The sequence below is a fragment of the Podarcis raffonei genome, chromosome 13 (assembly GCF_027172205.1).
Source record: "Podarcis raffonei isolate rPodRaf1 chromosome 13, rPodRaf1.pri, whole genome shotgun sequence".
NCBI classification, from domain to species: domain Eukaryota; kingdom Metazoa; phylum Chordata; class Lepidosauria; order Squamata; family Lacertidae; genus Podarcis; species Podarcis raffonei.
The window spans coordinates 32,957,761-32,978,746 of NC_070614.1; the positions used below are offsets into that span (position 1 = coordinate 32,957,761).

The 20,986-nt window shown below is 44.7% G+C and overlaps 3 protein-coding genes across 3 annotated transcripts; all 3 read right to left on the bottom strand.

The window, feature by feature from the left end:
• Positions 1-526: 526 nt before the first annotated feature.
• LOC128398773 (olfactory receptor 10AG1-like) lies at positions 527-1,507 on the bottom strand. The gene has a single exon (XM_053360028.1). It carries the CDS (start codon positions 1,505-1,507, stop codon positions 527-529), a length of 981 nt encoding a protein of 326 aa, XP_053216003.1.
• Positions 1,508-6,432: 4,925 nt separating this feature from the next.
• Positions 6,433-7,392, bottom strand: LOC128398774 (olfactory receptor 10AG1-like). Its single transcript, XM_053360029.1, has one exon. It carries the CDS (start codon positions 7,390-7,392, stop codon positions 6,433-6,435), a length of 960 nt encoding a protein of 319 aa, XP_053216004.1.
• A 4,939-nt stretch (positions 7,393-12,331) lies between these two features.
• Positions 12,332-13,267, bottom strand: LOC128399971 (olfactory receptor 10A7-like). Its single transcript, XM_053361869.1, has one exon. It carries the CDS (start codon positions 13,265-13,267, stop codon positions 12,332-12,334), a length of 936 nt encoding a protein of 311 aa, XP_053217844.1.
• Positions 13,268-20,986: the final 7,719 nt, after the last annotated feature.

Below are 20,986 nucleotides of genomic sequence, written 5' to 3' on the forward strand. Positions count from 1 at the left end.
ACAACAGTTTTCTAAACATGTAGTAGGCCAGATAGTTAGGTTCACACACTTATATTGGGAAGGGAGTTTCCCAGTGCCCTCTACCTTTTCCACAGGCCCGTCCCCAAATGTGCTATAGCCATATAGGGTAGTTATATCAGCATGATGTAGGGAGGAACATCTGAACATCCTAGTGGAAATCCAAAATTAGTTTAATAAAAAAATCATTTATTCAGGGGAGCAGAGCAGAAGACAAAAGGAGCCAGGCATGTAGGTAAATAAGAGTTCCCTGAAACTTTAGTTATTCGTTCTGGTTTTCTTCTTATAAAGAACAACACCCTTTTTGGTTGTAATAATTGTTAGTCCTTCTCAGAGGAGACACAACGAAATTAATAGAAATGACTTGGGTCTACTAATCTCAATGAGTCTACTCGTAGTAGGACTTAGTTGGATACACCCAGGGAGACTTACAGGATCCCCTAAAAGGCAATTTGAATTTTGGGAGATAGGGATTATTTTAAAGGTTTAAGAAATGGATGGAAGTTGATTACCCTGTGCCCACCTCAAAAGCTCTTTTCCTACACAACAGTTTTGTGAGGGCAACCTTCACCTCCCTGTTCCTGAGAGTGTAGATGAGCGGATTGCAAAGGGGGATGATGACTGTGTAGAAAAGAGAGAGGAACTTGTCAACTTTCAAGGAGTCCTCTGTCTGTGGGTGCAAGTACACAAGCATCCCTGAGCCATAGAAGAGACTGACCACAATCAGGTGGGATGAACAAGTGGAGAAGGCCTTCTGGCGTCCTGTGCCTGATGGCATGCGCAGGATGGTTCTGGTGATGTGGGCATAGGAGGTCACTATGAGGAAAAAGGGGAGCACCACCACAAGGATGTTCTCTGCATACACAGCCAACTCGTTGGCATACAGGTCGGCACATGCCAGGCGAAATATGGGTGGGATGTCGCAGAAGAAGTGGTCAATCTCATTGGGCCCACAAAAAGGCAAGGAGAAGACAAACCCAATTTGCAACAAGTGCACCACAAGGCTAATGGCAAAGGAACTGACCACCATCCCCACCCGCACCTTATGGCTCATGATGGTCATGTAATGGAGAGGCTGGCAGATGGCAAGATAGCGGTCGTAGGCCATGGCCACTAGCAGGAGGCATTCTGTGACACCCAGGAAGAGCATAAAGAACATTTGTGCAGCGCAGGCTATCAGTGAGATAGAGAGGTCCCCTAAGATAAGATTGGCCATCATTTTAGGAAGGGTGACTGAAGTGTAGCAGATCTCCAACCCTGAGAGGCTGCGCAAGAAGAAGTACATGGGGGTATGGAGAGCAGGGTCCAGCGTTGTCACCACCACAATAAGGCCATTGCCCAGTAATATGGCCAGGTAGATGGCCAGGAAGGCAGAAAAAAGGAGGACAGGATGTCCTTGGTATCCCAGCAACATGAATTCCTTCACTGTGCTTTGGTTCTTCCAGCGTCTGGCCTGCTCAGCATCCATCTGCAGAGGCAAGTGAGGCATTTGTAAGTCTCAGATCCAGTTTCTGGATCAGGATCAGGTAGTACAGAGGTGGGTGACAAAGGGTAAAAGTGCCTGTCTCCTCCTACTAGAGACTGGATAGAGATCATCTGTCCTTTGCAGTGACAATTTATTGAGGAGAGGAGAAATAATCCAACAACCAAGGGCTAAACAATCCATTTACCCAAGAGTAAATGGTAAAGTCGACCAGAGGCAGACTTTGGTCATCTTTCACAACATGGTGCCCTTTGCAAGGCCAAAATCTGGTGCCCCAAAATGGATCTTCTCAATTATGGATCTTCTCAATTTTGAGCCCTCTTAGTTCTGTGTCGTGTGTGTGTGTGTGTGTGTGTGTGTGTGTGTGTGGTGGTGGTGGTGGGGAAACTGCCAAAATCACCCTAAATCTGACGCTGTAGGTGTGGTTGAACCCAATGGAGCTTACTCCTGAGTAGACATGTACGATTGCACTGTGAGTGTGCGGCAGGGGGAATAGAAGAAATACAAAAAAGGGGGAGAGAAGAACAAAAACAGAGAGGAAGAGTGAAACAGAAAAAGAAGGTGGATATATGTGATTGAAGAAAGATTAAAAGTAGCTCATGCAATTGTTGTGGATTAGGGTTCAAGGTGATGCAGAGAAGGGTGGTCAGGTGCAAAAGAGGACAGGGCTTCTGCATCTGCCTGTTTGACACTTATTTATTAATTATTTCAAATTCTAACTCACCCTTCTTCCCCAAAGAGAGCCCAGGGTAACTCACAACAATAAAAATGTTGTGTAACAGAATTCAAAGCAGCACTATAATCTATGGTCAGCTTCATAAAATTATTAGTCACAAGCCTGTATAATTTTAATAATTTTTTTTACATGTTTCCTGAATATAGGTTAAAAGGGGGAATGTCTGATTTCCCTGCGTGCCCCCAGTGTCTGGCCAGGTCAACTTCCATCTAGAGAAGAACAGAGGCAAGAAATGTATGCTGGGAGGCTGCCGTATCCTGAAATGAGATGAAGATCTCAGTCTGTCCAGGCTGTCTGTCATGCAAACACAGACAAACCCATATGCTTGCCTAGAGTATGCCACTAGCTGAATCTGACATGCCCTGGTGTCCTTCAGAGTCTCTCTTTACCCTGATGTGTCAAAAGCCAATATAAAATGGCTTTAGGATTGCCTGAGCCTTACCACTTGGATGCAAACCCTATCTTAAAATATACCAACAACTTATAGCTGCTACCACTTACTGAATTGATAGAGCAGTAGGATCTTAATATTTTTGATGTTACAGGAAGACCATGGGCAAGTACTGAGACCCCACTCTGCCTAATCTGTCTTTCATTTTTGAGGTGGTAAGAATATAGGAGGTTCAACCTTCCATAAACTCCAGTGTCCACAAATTAATGGCCGGGTGAAACTTCTGGCTTCAAGATGTTTTCTAGTAGCAAGTGCTTGTGTTTTAGAAAGAAGAAGAAGAAAGGCACATCTACTCACACCTGTGCCCTTCTTTGCTGACAGCTCAATTTAAATGAAAGAATAATGTCAGGGATGGGATGGAAAGAAACCACTCTCACATGATTAATTACTTCAACTGATCTCAATTCCTCCCATTCCAATGAACTTGGTTTTCTCCCATAAGAATGAACGATTCACAGGACGGTTGCATTTCTCACTGGCAAAGATGACCTCTAGATTCAGTGACTTGGATCTAGCTCTAGGTGTTCTTAATTTGGGATGACTGATGATGGATTGTGGGAAGAATCCTAAGATGGGGTGACTATAATTTTAACAAGAAAGGGGGTGAGTGATGCTCATACCGAAGGTTTCAGCTGGCAATGCAACACAACCAGCCCTTTAAAAAACTATCCTATTTTTTCTTTATTGAAATCAGGAATGGGAACCCTGTGGCTAGAGATGGGTAAAACTGTCAAATTTTGTTTCTCACAGTTTCATTTCCCCAATCTTAAGTTCAGTTCTTATCTATCTATCTATCTATCTATCTATCATCTATCTATCTATCATCTATCTATCATCTATCTATCATCGATCTCATGAAAACTCATCACCATTTTAAGGGAAATTTTCACCAAACATGCACATTTTGTATTCAATTTTGCCTGATATACACTTCTTCAAAGCTATTTGTGTAATGGAATACAATTTTGTATACTGGTTTCACTAATATATGGATTATTATGTACACTTTACCCCAGTATATAGATTTTTGTACGTATTACTTTGGTAGAGGACCACCTTGCAAAATTTGGAAAAGTGTGAATTTTGAAGGATAACTGTTATTGTTTGAGAAAGTGAGAATCATGTAGGTTTGCCCATAAATACAAACTGAATTGAATTCCGTCTCTCACCCCCGCCACCCACATCCCTTCCTGTGGCCCTTCAGATTTTGTTGGGCATCATATCAGCCCCAGCCAACATGGCCAATGGTCAGAAATGTTGAGAACTGGTGTCCAGCAAGATATGGAGAGCCACAGGTTCCCCACCCCTAGGTTAGATGCCACAAGACAGGACTTCTCTTATAACACACAGAGTTGGTTCACTCAGTGAAAGTGATTGACAGTAGGTTCGTAAAGATAAGAGGCAGCTCTTCTTCACTCAAAATTAACTGATCTTGCTGGCAGAGTTTTAACTGATGAAACTGAGTGACAGGCTGAAGTTGCCAGAATGCCTTGAATCCCACCCACAAAACAGTGAAAGTGTCCTAAATTCCCAAACTCCCTAGAAGTAATCACTTCACCTTACCTCCTCACAATGCAAGGACAATTCGGATCCTGAAGAGCAGAATACATTCAAAAGTGATCATATGTCAATGAGCAACATAAATTGTTTCAGGTAATCATTTGTCAGTGCTGTGGCTGCTTCACCTTTCCTGCAAAGCTCTCCTCCACATTTCAACATGTAACTCAACTCAAATTCAGGTCCACCATCTACTATCCTAGGCTACATTTTCTATTTCCACATCTATTATTCTTACCAACCTGATTTGGGTTATCTTCCCTAGAGGTCTGTTCCCTAACTAACCCAACTGAATTGGCACAGGGAAGGAAGAACATTTACCTGCTTTGCAGCTGAGGTGCCGCTGTGCCAAGCACTGGGTTAGTTTCTCCTGCAAGAACCAGGGCAGGAAGCCTCTACCTGTGTCCTTGCCTAGCAACCACACTTTCCCAAGGTATATATAGAGTTGCCATTCATGTGCAGGATGGAACAGGAAGGTGGCTGTGGGGAGTCCCATAGGAGCAAATGTGCTAATCATGCTAAACATTGGAAATACAGTTTGTGTTGAGAACATGTAGGGATGTAAAAATCCTAGGTGTTTGGTCCCATGGTCCAAAGGCTCCTGTAGCAGAATCACTATTCTGCACCAACTTAGCATGAATCATAGTGTGATCATAGGGCTGGCTCTGTTGTTATGGAGAGTGGATGTCCCACCCAGGCCTCAAACGTAATGTTAAGCTATTGGAAATGTGAATATCCCCAGAGGATTCCTGGCAGAATTGTTATAAGACAGGGTCACATGTGCCCTGTACTGCTCCCAGGTATGGTGGAGGTAGGGATCAGGGAGAAACTCATTTGAATGTGCCCTGTGCCCAGTTCACAATTCCTGAACCAATACATGAACTGCAACACTGCTACCCTTCAAAATTCGCACTTCTCTGAATTTTGCACTGCAGTTCTCCAACAGCAGCAAAAGATTAAAAAGTGCATTTTAGGGGAGTGTGTGCATATATAGTGCATATAATATAGTACATATAATTGTCAGCATTTCACTCCTGCGTTGCTGGATATGTGATGGTTACATCACATGTCTGTGTTTACTTTCCAGGCTTGGAAAGTGTGAGAACGGAAGTCAGTCTTATCTCTTCTGCTCTATTGTACTTGGTGAAGAAAGGAGAGAGTTGCCATGATAGCTTTGTCCTGTATATATTGCTTAATATATACTTAGAATGCACACACCAAAGCTCCACTTTGTTTCTGCTATACTCTGTTGAGTGAGCATGCACATGGTCTTCTGATATGTGTCACTGGTGCATGCCCAGGCTGCGCTGCATTAGGAAGATGCCCGGAGAGGTTTGTCTCAACCCGGGGGCTATGTGGACCCCCGGGCGTGTTCTGACATTAATATGCATATATGGTGCATATAATCCACAAAAATACAGATTAGAGGAAATTGCTTGAAATATGTGTGAATTAGACAAAACCTCCTACAAAAATACATATATCAGAAATAAACTGAAATATGTGTATGAATTTTCACTGGAATTTCTAAACAAAGAAATTGCCAACTGATGGTGAAATTGAAATTGATTGGAAAAAGAGGAAACTGAGAGACACTGAAACTGACAGATTTATACATCCACAGTGTGTGTGAGCATTCTCAGCAAGCCCTTATTCTTCACCTTTGATATGGGACCCCACAACAGTTTTCTAAACATGTAGTAGGCCAGATAGTTGGGTTCACAGACTTATATTGGGAAGGGAGTTTCCCAGTGCCCTCTACCTTTTCCACAGGCCCGTCCCCAAATGTGCTATAGCCATATAGGGTAGTTATATCAGCATGATGTAGGGAGGAACATCTGAACATCCTAGTGGAAATCCAAAATTAGTTTAATAAAAAAATCATTTATTCAGGGGAGTAGAGCAGAAGACAAAAGGAGCCAGGCATGTAGGTAAATAAGAGTTTCCTGAAACTTTAGTTATACGTTCTGGTTTTCTTATAAAGAACAACACCCTTTTTGGTTGTAATAATTGTTAGTCCTTCTCAGAGGAGACACAATGAAATTAATGGAAATGACTTGGGTCTACTGATCTCAATGAGTCTACTCGTAGTAGGACTTAGTTGGATACACCCAGGGAGACTTACAGGATCCCCTAAAATGGGAGATAGGGCTTATTTTAAAGGTTTAAGAAATGGATGAAAGTTGATTACCCTGTGCCCACCTCAAAAGCTCTTTTCTTACACAACAGTTTTGTGAGGGCAACCTTCACTTCCCTGTTCCTGAGAGTGTAGATGAGGGGATTGCAAAGGGGGACAATGACTGTGTAGAAAAGAGAAAGGAACTTGTCAACTTTGAGGGAATCCTCTGTCTGTGGGTGCAAGTACACAAGCATCCCTGAGCCATAGAAGAGACTGACCACAATCAGGTGGGACGAGCAAGTGGAGAAGGCCTTCTGGCGTCCTGTGCCTGATGGCATGCGCAGGATGTTTCTGGTGATGTGGGCATAGGAGGCCACTATGAGGGAAAAGGGGAGCACCACCATGAGGATGTTCTCTGCATACACAGCCAACTCGTTGGCATACAGGTCGGCACATGCCAGGCGAAATATGGGTGGGATGTCGCAGAAGAAGTGGTCAATCTCATTGGGCCCACAAAAAGGCAAGGAGAAGACAAACCCAATTTGCAACAAGTGCACCACAAGGCTGATGGCAAAGGAACTGACCACCATCCCCACCCGCACCTTGTGGCTCATGATGGTCATGTAATGGAGAGGCTGGCAGATGGCAAGATAGCGGTCGTAGGCCATGGCCACTAGCAGGAGGCATTCTGTGGCACCCAGGAAGAGCATAAAGAACATTTGTGCAGCGCAGGCTATCAGTGAGATAGAGAGGTCCCCTAAGATAAGATTGGCCATCATTTTAGGAAGGGTGACTGAAGTGTAGCAGATCTCCAACCCTGAGAGGCTGCGCAAGAAGAAGTACATGGGGGTATGGAGAGCAGGGTCCAGCGTTGTCACCACCACAATAAGGCCATTGCCCAGTAATATGGCCAGGTAGATGGCCAGGAAGGCAGAAAAAAGGAGGACAGGATGTCCTTGGTATCCCAGCAACATGAATTCCTTCACTGTGCTTTGGTTCTTCCAGCGTCTGGCCTGCTCAGCATCCATCTGCAGAGGCAAGTGAGGCATTTGTAAGTCTCAGATCCAGTTTCTGGATCAGGATCAGGTAGTACAGAGGTGGGTGACAAAGGGTAAAAGTGCCTGTCTCCTCCTACTAGAGACTGGATAGAGATCATCTGTCCTTTGCAGTGACAATTTATTGAGGAGAGGAGAAATAATCCAACAACCAAGGGCTAAACAATCCATTTACCCAAGAGTAAATGGTAAAGTCGACCAGAGGCAGACTTTGGTCATCTTTCACAACATGGTGCCCTTTGCAAGGCCAAAATCTGGTGCCCCAAAATGGATCTTCTCAATTATGGATCTTCTCAATTTTGAGCCCTCTTAGTTCTGTGTCGTGTGTGTGTGTGTGTGTGTGTGTGTGTGTGTGTGGTGGTGGTGGGGAAACTGCCAAAATCACCCTAAATCTGACGCTGTAGGTGTGGTTGAACCCAATGGAGCTTACTCCTGAGTAGACATGTACGATTGCACTGTGAGTGTGCGGCAGGGGGAATAGAAGAAATACAAAAAAGGGGGAGAGAAGAACAAAAACAGAGAGGAAGAGTGAAACAGAAAAAGAAGATGGATATATGTGATTGAAGAAAGATTAAAAGTAGCTCATGCAATTGTTGTGGATTAGGGTTCAAGGTGATGCAGAGAAGGGTGGTCAGGTGCAAAAGAGGACAGGGCTTCTGCATCTGCCTGTTTGACACTTATTTATTAATTATTTCAAATTCTAACTCACCCTTCTTCCCCAAAGAGAGCCCAGGGTAACTCACAACAATAAAAATGTTGTGTAAAAGAATTCAAAGCAGCACTATAATCTATGGTCAGCTTCATAAAATTATTAGTCACAAGCCTGGATAATTTTTAAATTTTTTTACATGTTTCCTGAATATAGGTTAAAAGGGGGAATGTCTGATTTCCCTGCGTTCTTTCAAACGTCTTCTGAAAACTGTATTGTAGTGTATTCTTAGAAGACGGACTGGTTTGTTTGTTTTTAATCATGTTTAGCTGCGTGGACTCCGTAGCCTAAAATTCCCTGCTTTCTTTCCATTAATAGCAAATATTTCTGTATCTCACCTTTCATTCAAAATTCATGCACATGCAATATGCGTTGATGCAATTGTGTGAATTTTAGGCTCCTGACTTAATGGCCCAGGTTTGTTGTGAGAATAAAATACAATAAAAATAAAATGATAATGTCTGCAGAGGGAACTATGTACCTTTAAGCTTGCCTCCCCCCAAAAATCTTGAGATCTATGATCAGTGGAGGAGGCCCTTTGATTACTTCAAAATTAATCCCACCTTAGTTTGTTGGGGGGCGGGCGGCTCCTCCTCATTCTGTTGGGTGCCTTGGCAGAAAGGCAATACATAAATACAGCAAGTAAGTAAATTAATAAAATAAAATAAACGTTGCCAACCAAGTCTTGCCCTGAAAGCAATACTAAGGATGTTTGCATTTTAGTACAACAACAAACCTGTGAGGTAAACCCTACTTTGAGCAATAAGGACTGTTCCAAAGTCACCCAAGAAACTGGCTTCATGAATCTGCTTTTCCCTCCTGCATGAACAAGGAAGTACTAGTTCTGTGGTACGAGGATTTCCATTGCTCTGCAAGCTTCTGTCAGGCAGTCTGTGGTGCGCCCACATTAAAAATTCACATTGATTTTTCATTGTATTTTATTCTAATACTGTGTTTATTGGATTACAAAGAAAAGAGATAAAACGAACAACAAAAGTACAATTAAAGATCACTCAAAGCATCTAGCACAAAGCATCACAAATGCTATAAGGGGCAGAAAAAAATATTAAATGGCCCACCAAGACCCTCATAAATTTTCAAGTGGTGTGTGTGTGTGGGGGGGGGGGGCGGGGAGAGTTTGGGAACCACAGAAATAGGACAAGCAAGAACAATGAAAAGTAGCTGAATTTTTTGGTGACAAGAGGCTGAAAGATAGAGAGCAAACAGACAGAGATAATATAGGTAAGTCAGATACCCAAGTGAACATTTCTACAGCTGAATGATGTCCCTCCCCTAATTTATCGTTATGGAGAAATTATTATAGAATTATTATAGAATTATGGTACTCTTAAGCTATCTTAAGTGTTACCTTCTTTGCAGCTGCGTTTCTGCTGTCCACAGCTCTTGCCAGGCGGCTGTCTTTCCCTTGCCGGGGTCAGAGTAGGGGACTCTTAACACCCTTTAGCTTTAGCATGGGAAGCAGTGCTCTCCCAAATGCCTATTGCTGATGTGGGGAGTGTCAGAGAGCAGTTGGCTGCTAACTAACTTTGCCACCAAAGGTCGTTGTTAGCCAACCCAAGATCAGCATCAACTGTAGCAGTGGTAGGATTCCAGTGGGAATAATATGCTCATTCCATTGGGTAAACAGCAGAGAAAGAAGTACATTTTAAATCAAGAGCATCAGAAGAGCCCCACTGGATCAGTCCTAAGTTCCATCCAGCCCAGTCTAGCAGCATTTGAAGGCAATAATGGTTTCCCCTCCAGCAGCTGGTTCACAGTGACTAGGTAAAGATAAGGTAAAGGTGACTATAGGGTTGTGGCGCTCATCTCACTTTCAGGTCGAGGGAGCCCACGTTTGTCCGCAGACAGCTTTCCAGGTCATGTGGCCAGCAGGACTAAACCGCTTCTGGTGCAATGGATCACTGAGATGGAAACAAGAGTTTATGGAAACACCGTTCACCATCCCGCCACAGTGGTACCTATTTATCTGCTTGCACTGGCATGCTTTTGAACTGCTAGGTTGGCAGGAGCTGGGAAAGAGCAACAGGAGCTCACCCCATGGCGGGGATTCAAACCGCCAACCTTCTGATCGGCAAGCCCAGGAGGCTCAGTGGTTTGGACCAGGCATAGGCAAACTCGGCCCTCCAGATGTTTTGAGGCTATAATTCCCATTATCCCTGACCACTGGTTCTGTTAGCTAGGGATAATGGGAGTTGTAGTCCCAAAACATATGGAGGGCCGAGTTCACCTATGCCTGGTTTAGATCACAGCGTTACAGTGTTATATCCATATATTCAATAGCCACTTAAACTATTACCATCCATGAACTGATATAACTGCTTGTTAAAGCCAGATAAGCTAATAGCCACCTCAAGATCATGTGGTAGGGAGTTCCATAGATACTTTATGCAATGTGTGAAGGAGTGTTTTCTTTTGTCTGCCTTGTACCTGCTGTTTGAGACAATTTCATTCTCAAGCAATTTCATTGCTTTCCCTAACAATCCCTCACAAGCAATTTGCCATTCTTGTCTGTCATGAAACCCTGAATTCATGTTTCAATCCACCATGCCCTCTTTCTTGGTAAGTCACCACTAGTTCAGACCCATTGCTGAATACGTAAAGTTGAATGATCTGCCTCAAACGTGCATTATTTTATACTTATTTTGCCATTTCATTGTGCATTTGTTCAGTTTGCAGGGATGGTTTTAGATAGGGCTAGGTACCAGATTTGACTGCAACCCAAACTGAATCAAGCCAATTTGGGGGGTTCTGGACTTTAGCCATGTTAGGTTGAGATGACCATCACCCCTGATGGCCATGCTTCCTGAGGCTGATGGAAAATAGAGTTCAGCAGCATCAGAGGGCCACAAATTACCGTAGGTATCCCTGGTTTCCAGGATCATCAATATCCATAAGCTTGGCAACAATCACAGCCCCCCCCCACTAAGAGCAAGGCCCACTCTGAACCATGTCAGGCAGGTGCAGAGCTCAGGATATCCTAAAGCCCCTTCTGCTTCCTCCCTAGGGCTGCGGATGGACCAACAGTACCTCCGATTCACTAATAGACCACTGTAGAGCCAGCATGGAGGAGGGCTGTGGAGAAGGAGGCAGATCTACTCTCCAAAGAGCACAGCACAGCTGTTGTTGCCATGGTGGCTGCTGTGGCAGCAGCAGGCAATCATTCCCTGGAGGCCAGATCTGCTGCCCCTGTAGATCCTGCTGCTTGAGGCAGTCACCTTACCTTGGCTCATGGGTGGGCCAGCCCTGTGTGTGTGTTGCATTGTGCAACTGACATATGTGATTGTTCCTAGCTTTCTCTTTTCTGTGTGGGTGTTCTCTAGGTTTCCAGCAGTCTTCCAAAGACCTGTTAACCCTTATAAGCAATAAAGTGACCAATAACCCACCCCCAAGTTTTACAGTTCTGAAGACAAATTTTTCATTTTTACAATAAAAAATACACTGAATAACAAGGAAGCAGACATTACAAATTCGTATTTTTTAAATCATAGATTTCTTTATTTCAGTTTCCATTTCAGGACCAGACAGACAATTACAAATCTCTTTTCAGTTCACCGAGGTTAAGGCTTATTACACACCTGCATTGTTCATTTCTTAAAACCAAAATTAAAAAAAAAACAAATGAAAGAAACCCTTTTTAAAATTATTTGTCCACGAATATATATCTAAAATTGTTCTGCTGAAAATTCACAATTGTTCTGCTAAAATTGTTCTGCTGAAAATTCACAATACTACCTCATCTAAATCTCATAATCTGTAGTAATTTATCTGTAGTAATTTATTCAAATTAACTTGCTTACAAAAATGCGAACTTTCAAAATATGAACAAAACGAAAAAAATGAGTTTATCAGGATAAATTCACACTAACATGCTGATGAATTTTCAGAAGGATTCCTTAAATGGGGTGGGGGGCAAATTGCTGCAGAAATTTAGGATAGGAAAAATGATAACTTGAGAGAACTGAAATCAAGAGATGTATCAACCCCAATCTATGAACTTACCATTTGTCTCTCTCTCAGCTTCTACCCCTCCAACCCAATCTTTTATAAGGGGGAAATAATACTCAATTCGTTTGTAGGGTTGTTGTAGACTAATGCATATGAAATCCTTTGAACAAGTAAGGAAATGCCAAATATTAGTATGGTGAGATTTTGATAGTGGATTCAGTGGACGCCTGTGCCAACCTATTTCCTTCCTAATAGCTTCCTAATGGCTGCCTTCACTTCCCTGTTCCTCAGGGTGTAAATAAGCGGGTTGCAGAGGGGAATGATGACTGTGTAGAGCAGGGAAAGCAACTTGTCCACTTTCACAGAGTCGGGTGTCTTGGGCCTCAGGTACACGACCGTTGCAGAGCCATAAAAGAGAATGACGACAGTAAGGTGGGATGAGCAAGTGGAGAAGGCCTTTTGGCGTCCTGTGGCTGATGGCAAGCGCAGGATGGTTCTGGTGATGTGTATATAGGAGGCCAAAATGAGGAAAAAGGGGATTATAACAAAGAGAAAGTTATTGGTATACACAGTCAACTCGCTGGCATACAGGTCAGCACATGCCAGGCTGAGTATCGGTGGGATGTCGCAGAAGAAGTGGTCAATCTCATTGGGCCCACAAAAAGGCAAGGAGAAGATGAACCCAATTTGCAACATCTGCACAGGGAGGCTGATGGCAAAGGAGCTGACTACCATCCCCACCCGCACCTTATGGCTCATGATGGTCATGTAGCGGAGAGGCAGGCAGATGGCAAGATAGCGGTCATAGGCCATGGCTGCCAGTAGGAAGCACTCGGTCCCACCCAGAAAAAGCAGGAAAAACATCTGTGAGGCACAGGCTAGTAGAGAGATGGAGAGGTTCCCTGAGATTAGATTGGCCATCATTTTAGGAAGGGTGACTGAGGTGTAGCACATCTCCAGTCCTGAGAGACTGCGCAGGAAGAAGTACATGGGGGTACGTAAGGCAGGGTCCAGTGTTGTAACCATCACAATAAGACCGTTGCCCAGTAATATTGCCATGTATATGGCCAGGAAGGCAATAAAGAGGACAGCAGGATATTCTTGGTATCCCAACAAGATGAACTCATTCACTGTGCTCTGGTTCTCCCAGTGCTTGGCCTGTCCAACATCCATCTGTGGAGAAACAGAGGTACAGGGATGAATCATGGAACTATAGATACTGATTTGGCAGCCACAGGAAAGATGAATGTTTATTTCCTCCAAATGCTGGTCTCAATAATAAACTAAATGTAATGAAAACTTCCTGCATCCACCTAATATCATGCAGATCATAATTTATACATCTTTTCTAAATCAGGTTGTTAATATTTCCTTGATTTGGGACTTAAATTAAACAGCACTTTCTGCAAATGTGCTTTTTGTCAGCATGTCATTGCTTCATTGTATATGATGCATTTTATTATTATTTGTGCACTAATTTGAGTTGTGCTTTTTTTAAAATAAAGCAGTATGAACACACACACACACACAGAGAGAGAGAGAGAGAGAGAAAGAAAGAGACACACACACTGTATATCTAGCACTGTGAAGGAAAATTGCCACCCATAAAGTGTCTGAAGTGCCTCTTAAGGGCCAACAACTGACGCAACATTATTCCTCATTGATTAACATGTGCATGTATGATTTTGAGCATGCCCACCTGGGTGAAACATGGTGCATCCCAAGATGGAGTTCAAAATCTGACCTGACCACTAGGACATTATATGGGAGAGATACAGCTAACCCCTAACTGGGGTGCTTGCAAATTTCTCCTCCGATTTAAGGTCACAGTAGTAACACTGTGGGTGAATAAGTTGCTGTAATTTCATTTGCGCCTTTCTCCTCTTGCCCCCATTACCAACAGATATAATATTTTTAAAAAGCCATCTTGACCCGCTTACATGCTTGACAGTATCAAGAATCGTTTTGTACTGTTTTGCATGTGTGCACTGATAAAACCCCTAACAAAGACGAAACCAAGATAATATTTTGTATGGGGCTTTAGAAATGTGCAGGGGCACATGTGCGTGTATCAGCAGAACAGTGTACAAAGTAGCTCACAAAAAGAAAACAGAACATAAAAAAATATTTCTCAAATGTTCAGTAAAAGAGCACACAGAAATAATCTTGATACAATTTTTTTAAAAGAACCTTGATACGTTCACATCAAGTTTGTCTTTTTTTGCTGTATTTTATCAATTGCTGTATGTACATTGAAAAAAGAGAGAGAGAGTTGCACATGAACTGAAGGAACTGAAATCAAACCATACATGTTGTTAAGAATTGGGAGAAACCTGTTATACTAGCACAAAAACTGCCCTTTGTATTGAGGTTCACCTTGCCCCCAGAATTTTGATAATCTTCAATCACAGGATGATAATAGCCTGAAGAAATCTCCAGGTATCTGACTATTTGGAACATGCTGCAACAACAGGGACACATTTCCTATTAAGGCCAGCTTTAGAAATAATAAATCAGTATGAAGCTTTGGATCTACTTCCTCAGAACTCAACAGGACAATAAATATGGAACCTTGGCTGCCCAAGAATGCCAGCTTTTGACTTGGGATGGGAGTGGAATTGGTTGTTAGGAGAACCAGAACTTACAGGGTTAAGAAGTTCTGAGTGACGTCTCACATTCTGAGGCGTGGCTATGTTTACAGAGGGGAGTGTTTCTCTGTGTGTTTTTCTCTTTCGGTTTTGACCGAGAAGCGGAGATCATGTCTGGTTTTTCTCCGGGCTGACATACGATGTTATTCTACTCATTAAAGACTGTTGGAGATAAGAGGAAAGCCTGCGTGCAGTCTGATTTATTGGCCACACAAGCAGCAGTTTCCTCCGCTGTGTAAACTCTGCTACAAAGGCCAAAGAGGCTGGGAAGAGATTATTACCGGCACGGACAGCAGTGACGCAGCTAAGAAGAGTGCCGGACGCCATTGGCCTCCATAGGTTATGGGAGGTCAGCCAAGCTTTGGAAGCTGTTGCTGAGATGTGCCTGCGTGTGGGAGAAGCCAGCTGAGGAGGAGCTTCTGTTACGTGAGTAGGCTCAGCCCCGGGGGAGAAGGAAAATGGCTCAGCTTAAGCTGCCATGCCAGAAACTGACTAGCCATAATTGGCTGCAGTGGAGTTTTCAAGCAGAGTTTTGGCTAGTTGGGGAGCAGCTGTGGGATGTTGTACAGCGCCCACTGAAGGCAACTGGGAACGCAGAGACTGAAAGAGCTGCAGAGCAAAGTGAAGTTGAGAAGCGTGTGCTTGCTTTTTTGGCAGAGAATGTGGATGCACATCTGGTGCCGGTTGTCCTGGATGCTGAAAGGCCTGAGGCTGCTTGGCTAGCACTCCGTGAAGCTTGGGTGGGAAGCAAGGGCCAAGATGGGGCTGCATCCGAAGGGGAGAGGCAAGATGGCGCCGGCCACATTCTTGAGAGCCGACACACAGCTGGGAAGAGCTGTGAGCCCTCACGGGGGGGCGAAGGGACTGTTGCTGTTACTGTTGCTGTTGCTGGCAATGCTGAGCCTGGGGGCGGTTTGGATGCTGCAACGTGTCTGTGTGAGGAGCCAGGAGAGAGGCCAAGTGTTGGGAGCCCTTTACCCACCAGAGGGGGTGCAGGAAAACGTCCTGGGAGCCCCGTGAGTAGTGGGGGGGCAGTGAGCAGTGAAAGCTCAGAGATGCCTCTGAAAGCTCCAAAAGCTGCCAAGAGCTGTTTACGTCGTGAGCCTGGGAAGCTGCAAAGAGCTAAAGGCTTCAAGGCCGGCCACCTGCAGCAAGGAGAGATAAGAGCTATGGAGTCGTGTGGGAACGCTGAGATACGTCCGGTCTCCAAGGCAACTGAGAGAGTTGCATCTACGGAAGCTGTGAAGGTCGTGGGCAAGTCTTCCTGCCGGGGGGAGTCTGTTGCCGTGACAACCAGAGAGGACATCTGCAGAGGCTCCAAGGATGGGGGCAGCGAGAAGATTGTTGCCATGGCAATGCTTAGGGGCAACTCCAGTGAGGAGAGAGTGCTGCGTTGGATCATAGACTCTGGAGCCAGTCATCACCTGATGACAGCGCCACCTGATGGACAAATGTGGAACTGCAGGGCTGTTTCAACTGGGAAAACAGTTGTTTTTGCTAATGGGTCACAGAGACATTTAACCACTGTTGGAAATGTGTTTGTTTCTTTCTTGCAGGCGGAGCTAGAGGTCTACGTCGTGCCTGAGATAAAACATTGTCTTTTATCTGTATCATGTCTCTTACAGGAGGGGTATAAGGTTTGTTTTGAAAAGAATGTCTGTACAATTTCCAGAGGGGGGAAGCAACTGGTAAGTGTTGAGAGAAATCAGAACAACCTCTTTGTTCTGGAAACACCTCTGGAGGGTGAGGGGAATGCTGGGAAAGCCACTGATCACACTCATGTGTCGTGTGCTTGCGTGTGGCACAAGAGGATGTCACATGGGTCCTGTGAGGACGTTCAGATGTTATCAGAGTGCACCAAAGGGTGCCGGGTAAGAGAATGTGGTCAACCTTTGAATTGCAAGGCTTGCAGGAAAGCCAGAAACAAGGGATTTAATGATCCCAGGGTGGAGAGAGTAACCACAAAGCCTTTTGAGCTTGTACATGCAGACCTTTTTGGTATGCCACAGCCAAGTCTGGGCAAGGCCAAGTGGCTGATGGTGCTGACAGATGATTTTACTAGGAACTCCTGGGCGTTCACGCTGAGAACGAAGGATGAGGCAACGCAACTGATCAAAGATTGGGTTGCTGAGGTGGAACTAAGGTTCTCCACCAAGGTGCAGGGGTTCAAGTGTGACCGAGGTTCAGAGGTCACTGGGTCTGCTCTAAAGGGTTTCTTTCGCCAGAGAGGGATACGTCACAAAGTGACTTCTCCTCAGGAGAGTGGCGTGGCAGAGCTTAGGAGTAAAGCTCTGGTTCGAGCATCAGAGATTCTACTGGATGACTCTGGTTTGCCTCAAAGTTTTTGGGGGGAGGCGGTAAAGACGGCCAATTTCACGATGAACAGGTGCTACAATTCAGTGGTAGGTGACACCCCGTATTTCCTGCTTCATCGACAGAAGCCGCTTGTGCATTTCTTTCGCACTTTTGGTTGCAGGGCCATGGTGCCTGTACCAAAGTGGTTGCAGCAAGAGGGTGGTCCAAGGTACCAGGAAATGATCTTCTGTGGATATGAGCCTGCGACAAAGGGATGGAGGTTCGCATATCCAGAAGGTGATCAGACCAAGCTTCTGGTCAGTAAACAGGCTGAGTTCTATGAGCAGGATGGTTGGGCAAGGCGCAAAGCGAGCCCTGACGTTCACTCAGATTGTCTGTCTGACTCTGAGGAGGAGGGAGAGCCAGAGCCTGAACCTGCTGGTGGAGACCAGGTCCCTGAACAGAGTAGGGCGTCTCCACAGGTTGTTAAAAGAGTGTCCAAGAGTGAGCCCTCATCTCCTGTTCGCATAATGGAGAAAGCTCACAGACGTGTCAAGTCAGAGGGGGAGTCTTCTGATGAGGAAGACGCACAAGCTGGCCCCAGTGGGTCAGGAGGAGCACCCCAGTTTGTGCCCAGGCGGTCATCTCGGGCAACAAAGGGAATTCCACCTGAGAGGTTTCAGGTCACCAATGCGTGGGTTGGTTTCGCACAGTGCGAACCTGGGATTTGTGAGGAGGTTCAACAGTTGCCTGAGACAGAAGCCAGGAAGGGGCAAGAGGCAATGGGAAAGGAGTTGAACTCAAAGAGGTCTGTAGATGTGTCCTCACACTGTCCCTCAGGATGCGAGACGAGAGGGGGTGTTAGGAGAACCAGAACTTACAGGGTTAAGAAGTTCTGAGTGACGTCTCACATTCTGAGGCGTGGCTATGTTTACAGAGGGGAGTGTTTCTCTGTGTGTTTTTCTCTTTCGGTTTTGACCGAGAAGCGGAGATCATGTCTGGTTTTTCTCCGGGCTGACATACGATGTTATTCTACTCATTAAAGACTGTTGGAGATAAGAGGAAAGCCTGCGTGCAGTCTGATTTATTGGCCACACAAGCAGCAGTTTCCTCCGCTGTGTAAACTCTGCTACAAAGGCCAAAGAGGCTGGGAAGAGATTATTACCGGCACGGACAGCAGTGACGCAGCTAAGAAGAGTGCCGGACGCCATTGGCCTCCATATTGGTTCCATTTGACATTTCAGTGCTAAAACATCTTACTTTGGTGATGCCAAGGATCTTTTGCGTGTAAAACGTATTCTCTGCCAATCAAATATGATCTTTCTCCTAAATAAAAATCTTACTCATTCTTACTCAAAACCCCTGATGAATTCTATCCAGGTAGAGCTGAGCCATTTGTTATCCTTTTTCCTTCCTGTATACAGGTTAATTTAGTTTACTGGGGAAATCAAGAGTCATGTCCTGCCTTACAGGCAGACAATCAATTTATTGAGAAATGGAGCATTTTTATAATGTACTGTACTGGAATTAATATGTCGCTCATCTACATATCTTGCTGTGAGGTTACATAAGGTAAAGGTAAAGGGACCCCTGACCATTAGGTCCAGTTGTGACCGACTCTGGGGTTGCGGTGCTCATCTCGCTTTATTGGCTGAGGGAGCCAGCGTACAGCTTCCGGGTCATGTGGCCAGCATGACTAAGCCGCTTCTGGTGAACCAGAGCAGTGCACAGGAACGCTGTTTACCTTCCCGCCAGAGCGGTACCTATTTATCTACTTGCACTTTGACGTGCTTTCAAACTGCTAGGTTGGCAGGAACTGGGACCGAGCAACGGGAACTCACCCCATCGTGGGGATTCAAACCGCCGATCTTCTGATCGGCAAGTCCTAGACTCTGTAGTTTAACCCACAGCGCCACCCTGGGTCCCTGTGAGGTTCCATAGGAGAATACTAAATTTATAAAGCCCCTTAGCAGCTACAGTGGTACCTCTAGTTGTGGACTTAAGCAGTTTCGGGGTGCTGTTCGTATCCCAAAAAGTCCGCAACTAGAGCGCCTCTTCAGTGCATGTGCGCAGCACAACTGAGTGCTTCTGCGTGTGCACAGGCGACGAACCTGGAAGTAAACACTTCCGGGTTTGCTGCATTCGTAAGCTGAAAGTCCGTAAGAGCACAAAGCAACATGAGATATGACTGTATAGCAATACTAAGCTGTTTTGATTTATTGTTGAAAATAGTATAATAGTGTTGATGGTACATGCATTCAGAGTTTCTGTGCCTTTAGGATGCTAATCTGAAATTTTAAAATTCAAACCCAAATAGAATGTGATTTCTTGCCTGCTATATGGGGTCCCCTCCAAAGAAAACCAAACTAACATGGAGACAAAGAGTGGGGAAAGCTGAATTAGCTTGGAATGGAGATTTGAACATGGCTCTCTTAGGTCCTAGTCCAACACTCTAACCACTACATTACCCTGGCTTTCTGAACCTGCAGATATGTGCAGTTCTTGTTTTAAAAAAAGCCCCCTAGCCTGGACTCTGACTCCCATCGTTCCTGAACTTTGGCCATGCTGGCTGGGGTTGATGGGAGTTGGAGCCCAACAACATGTGGAGGAGGAGACCAGATTATGGAAGACTGCCCTAGCAGAATGCCATAGCAATGGAAGCCTTCTACCTTCTTTTCAGCTGAACTGCTCCTTAGCACAACTCCATATGCGATGCGATGCTTCTGTGACCAATGTTACAGTGGGAAATGCTACCATCTATCCCAGCAAGAGCTCTTTCCCAAGCCCTCAGTGTAATATTTACCATAATTTATCAGCATGGAGAAGACAGCTTTCTAACATCTCCAAAGGGCATTGTTAGCCAGCTCAACATTTCCCAGTCAGCACCAGTTTTGGTCCCAGTGGAGAAAATTCACTCACTGAATCTTTTTGGTTAATTAAGAAAGTCCAGGGAATTAGTTTTCAGGGGAGTAGTGGGGTGAGTTGTCAACTCTTTTGCATTCTCTGTTAACAGTTTGAATGCCAGAGCACATGAAATCCAGGAAAAGTTACATATGAATTAATTGCTCACATGACTGAACACTCCTACATACACTAACCATTTTCCCATCCTCAGAGTGAGTTGGAGGTTGGAGGTTAGTGTTCTAGCCTGCTTTTCCACCTAGACACCTAGTTTTCCATGTGCAGGAAATGTTTTATACCTGGGTTTTTTAAAAAGCAGGTTTTCCAACTGCACAAATTCCCCAGCACACTAAAAAAGGGGGAAGACCCCCAAATGAGCATAAAGTTTGCTTTGCTCCTTGCTTACACTCTGTATCTTTGCTCTCTTACACTCTTGGTTAGTGATTTAAGAGATAAAAATCCCCCTCTTGCCCCCTCCCCCTGCAAAAGAGGAACAATACCGTACCATTTAACCACAGAAGGACTGAGCTCGCTGTGTAAAAGGGCCCACTCCCACTTTGCCCATCATCCCCCCCCCATGATAACAGTGTTTTTCTTTAGTACACATGGCCAAATATCTTAATATTTGGCCATGTGTACTAAAGAAAAACACTGTTATCATGGGGGGGGGATGATGGGCACATGCACTTGTGTGGTCAGTTAGGAGCAGTGGGGAAGCACCACAATGCCACTGTGATGGGCCAATGGCCGTAATAAAGATCAATACAATACCACAATGCCACTCTCAGCTCTCCCACCTCTTCCCATGCCGCCAGTAACCCATGGATGGTGGCACTGGTGTTGGAAAGCTAGGACTGCAGCTCTGCAAACTGGCAAGCAGTTTCGGCTATGTGGTCAGGTGAATCTATATGATGCCTAGTTCACAAACAGCGTTCAGCGTCTAAAATGATATGTAGAAAGGCTGAATTGAAGCAGCTGGCCATAGCAGGAAACTGACTACAAACCCATGAAAAACAAATTGTTATACAGTCAAACCTCTTCTTACATC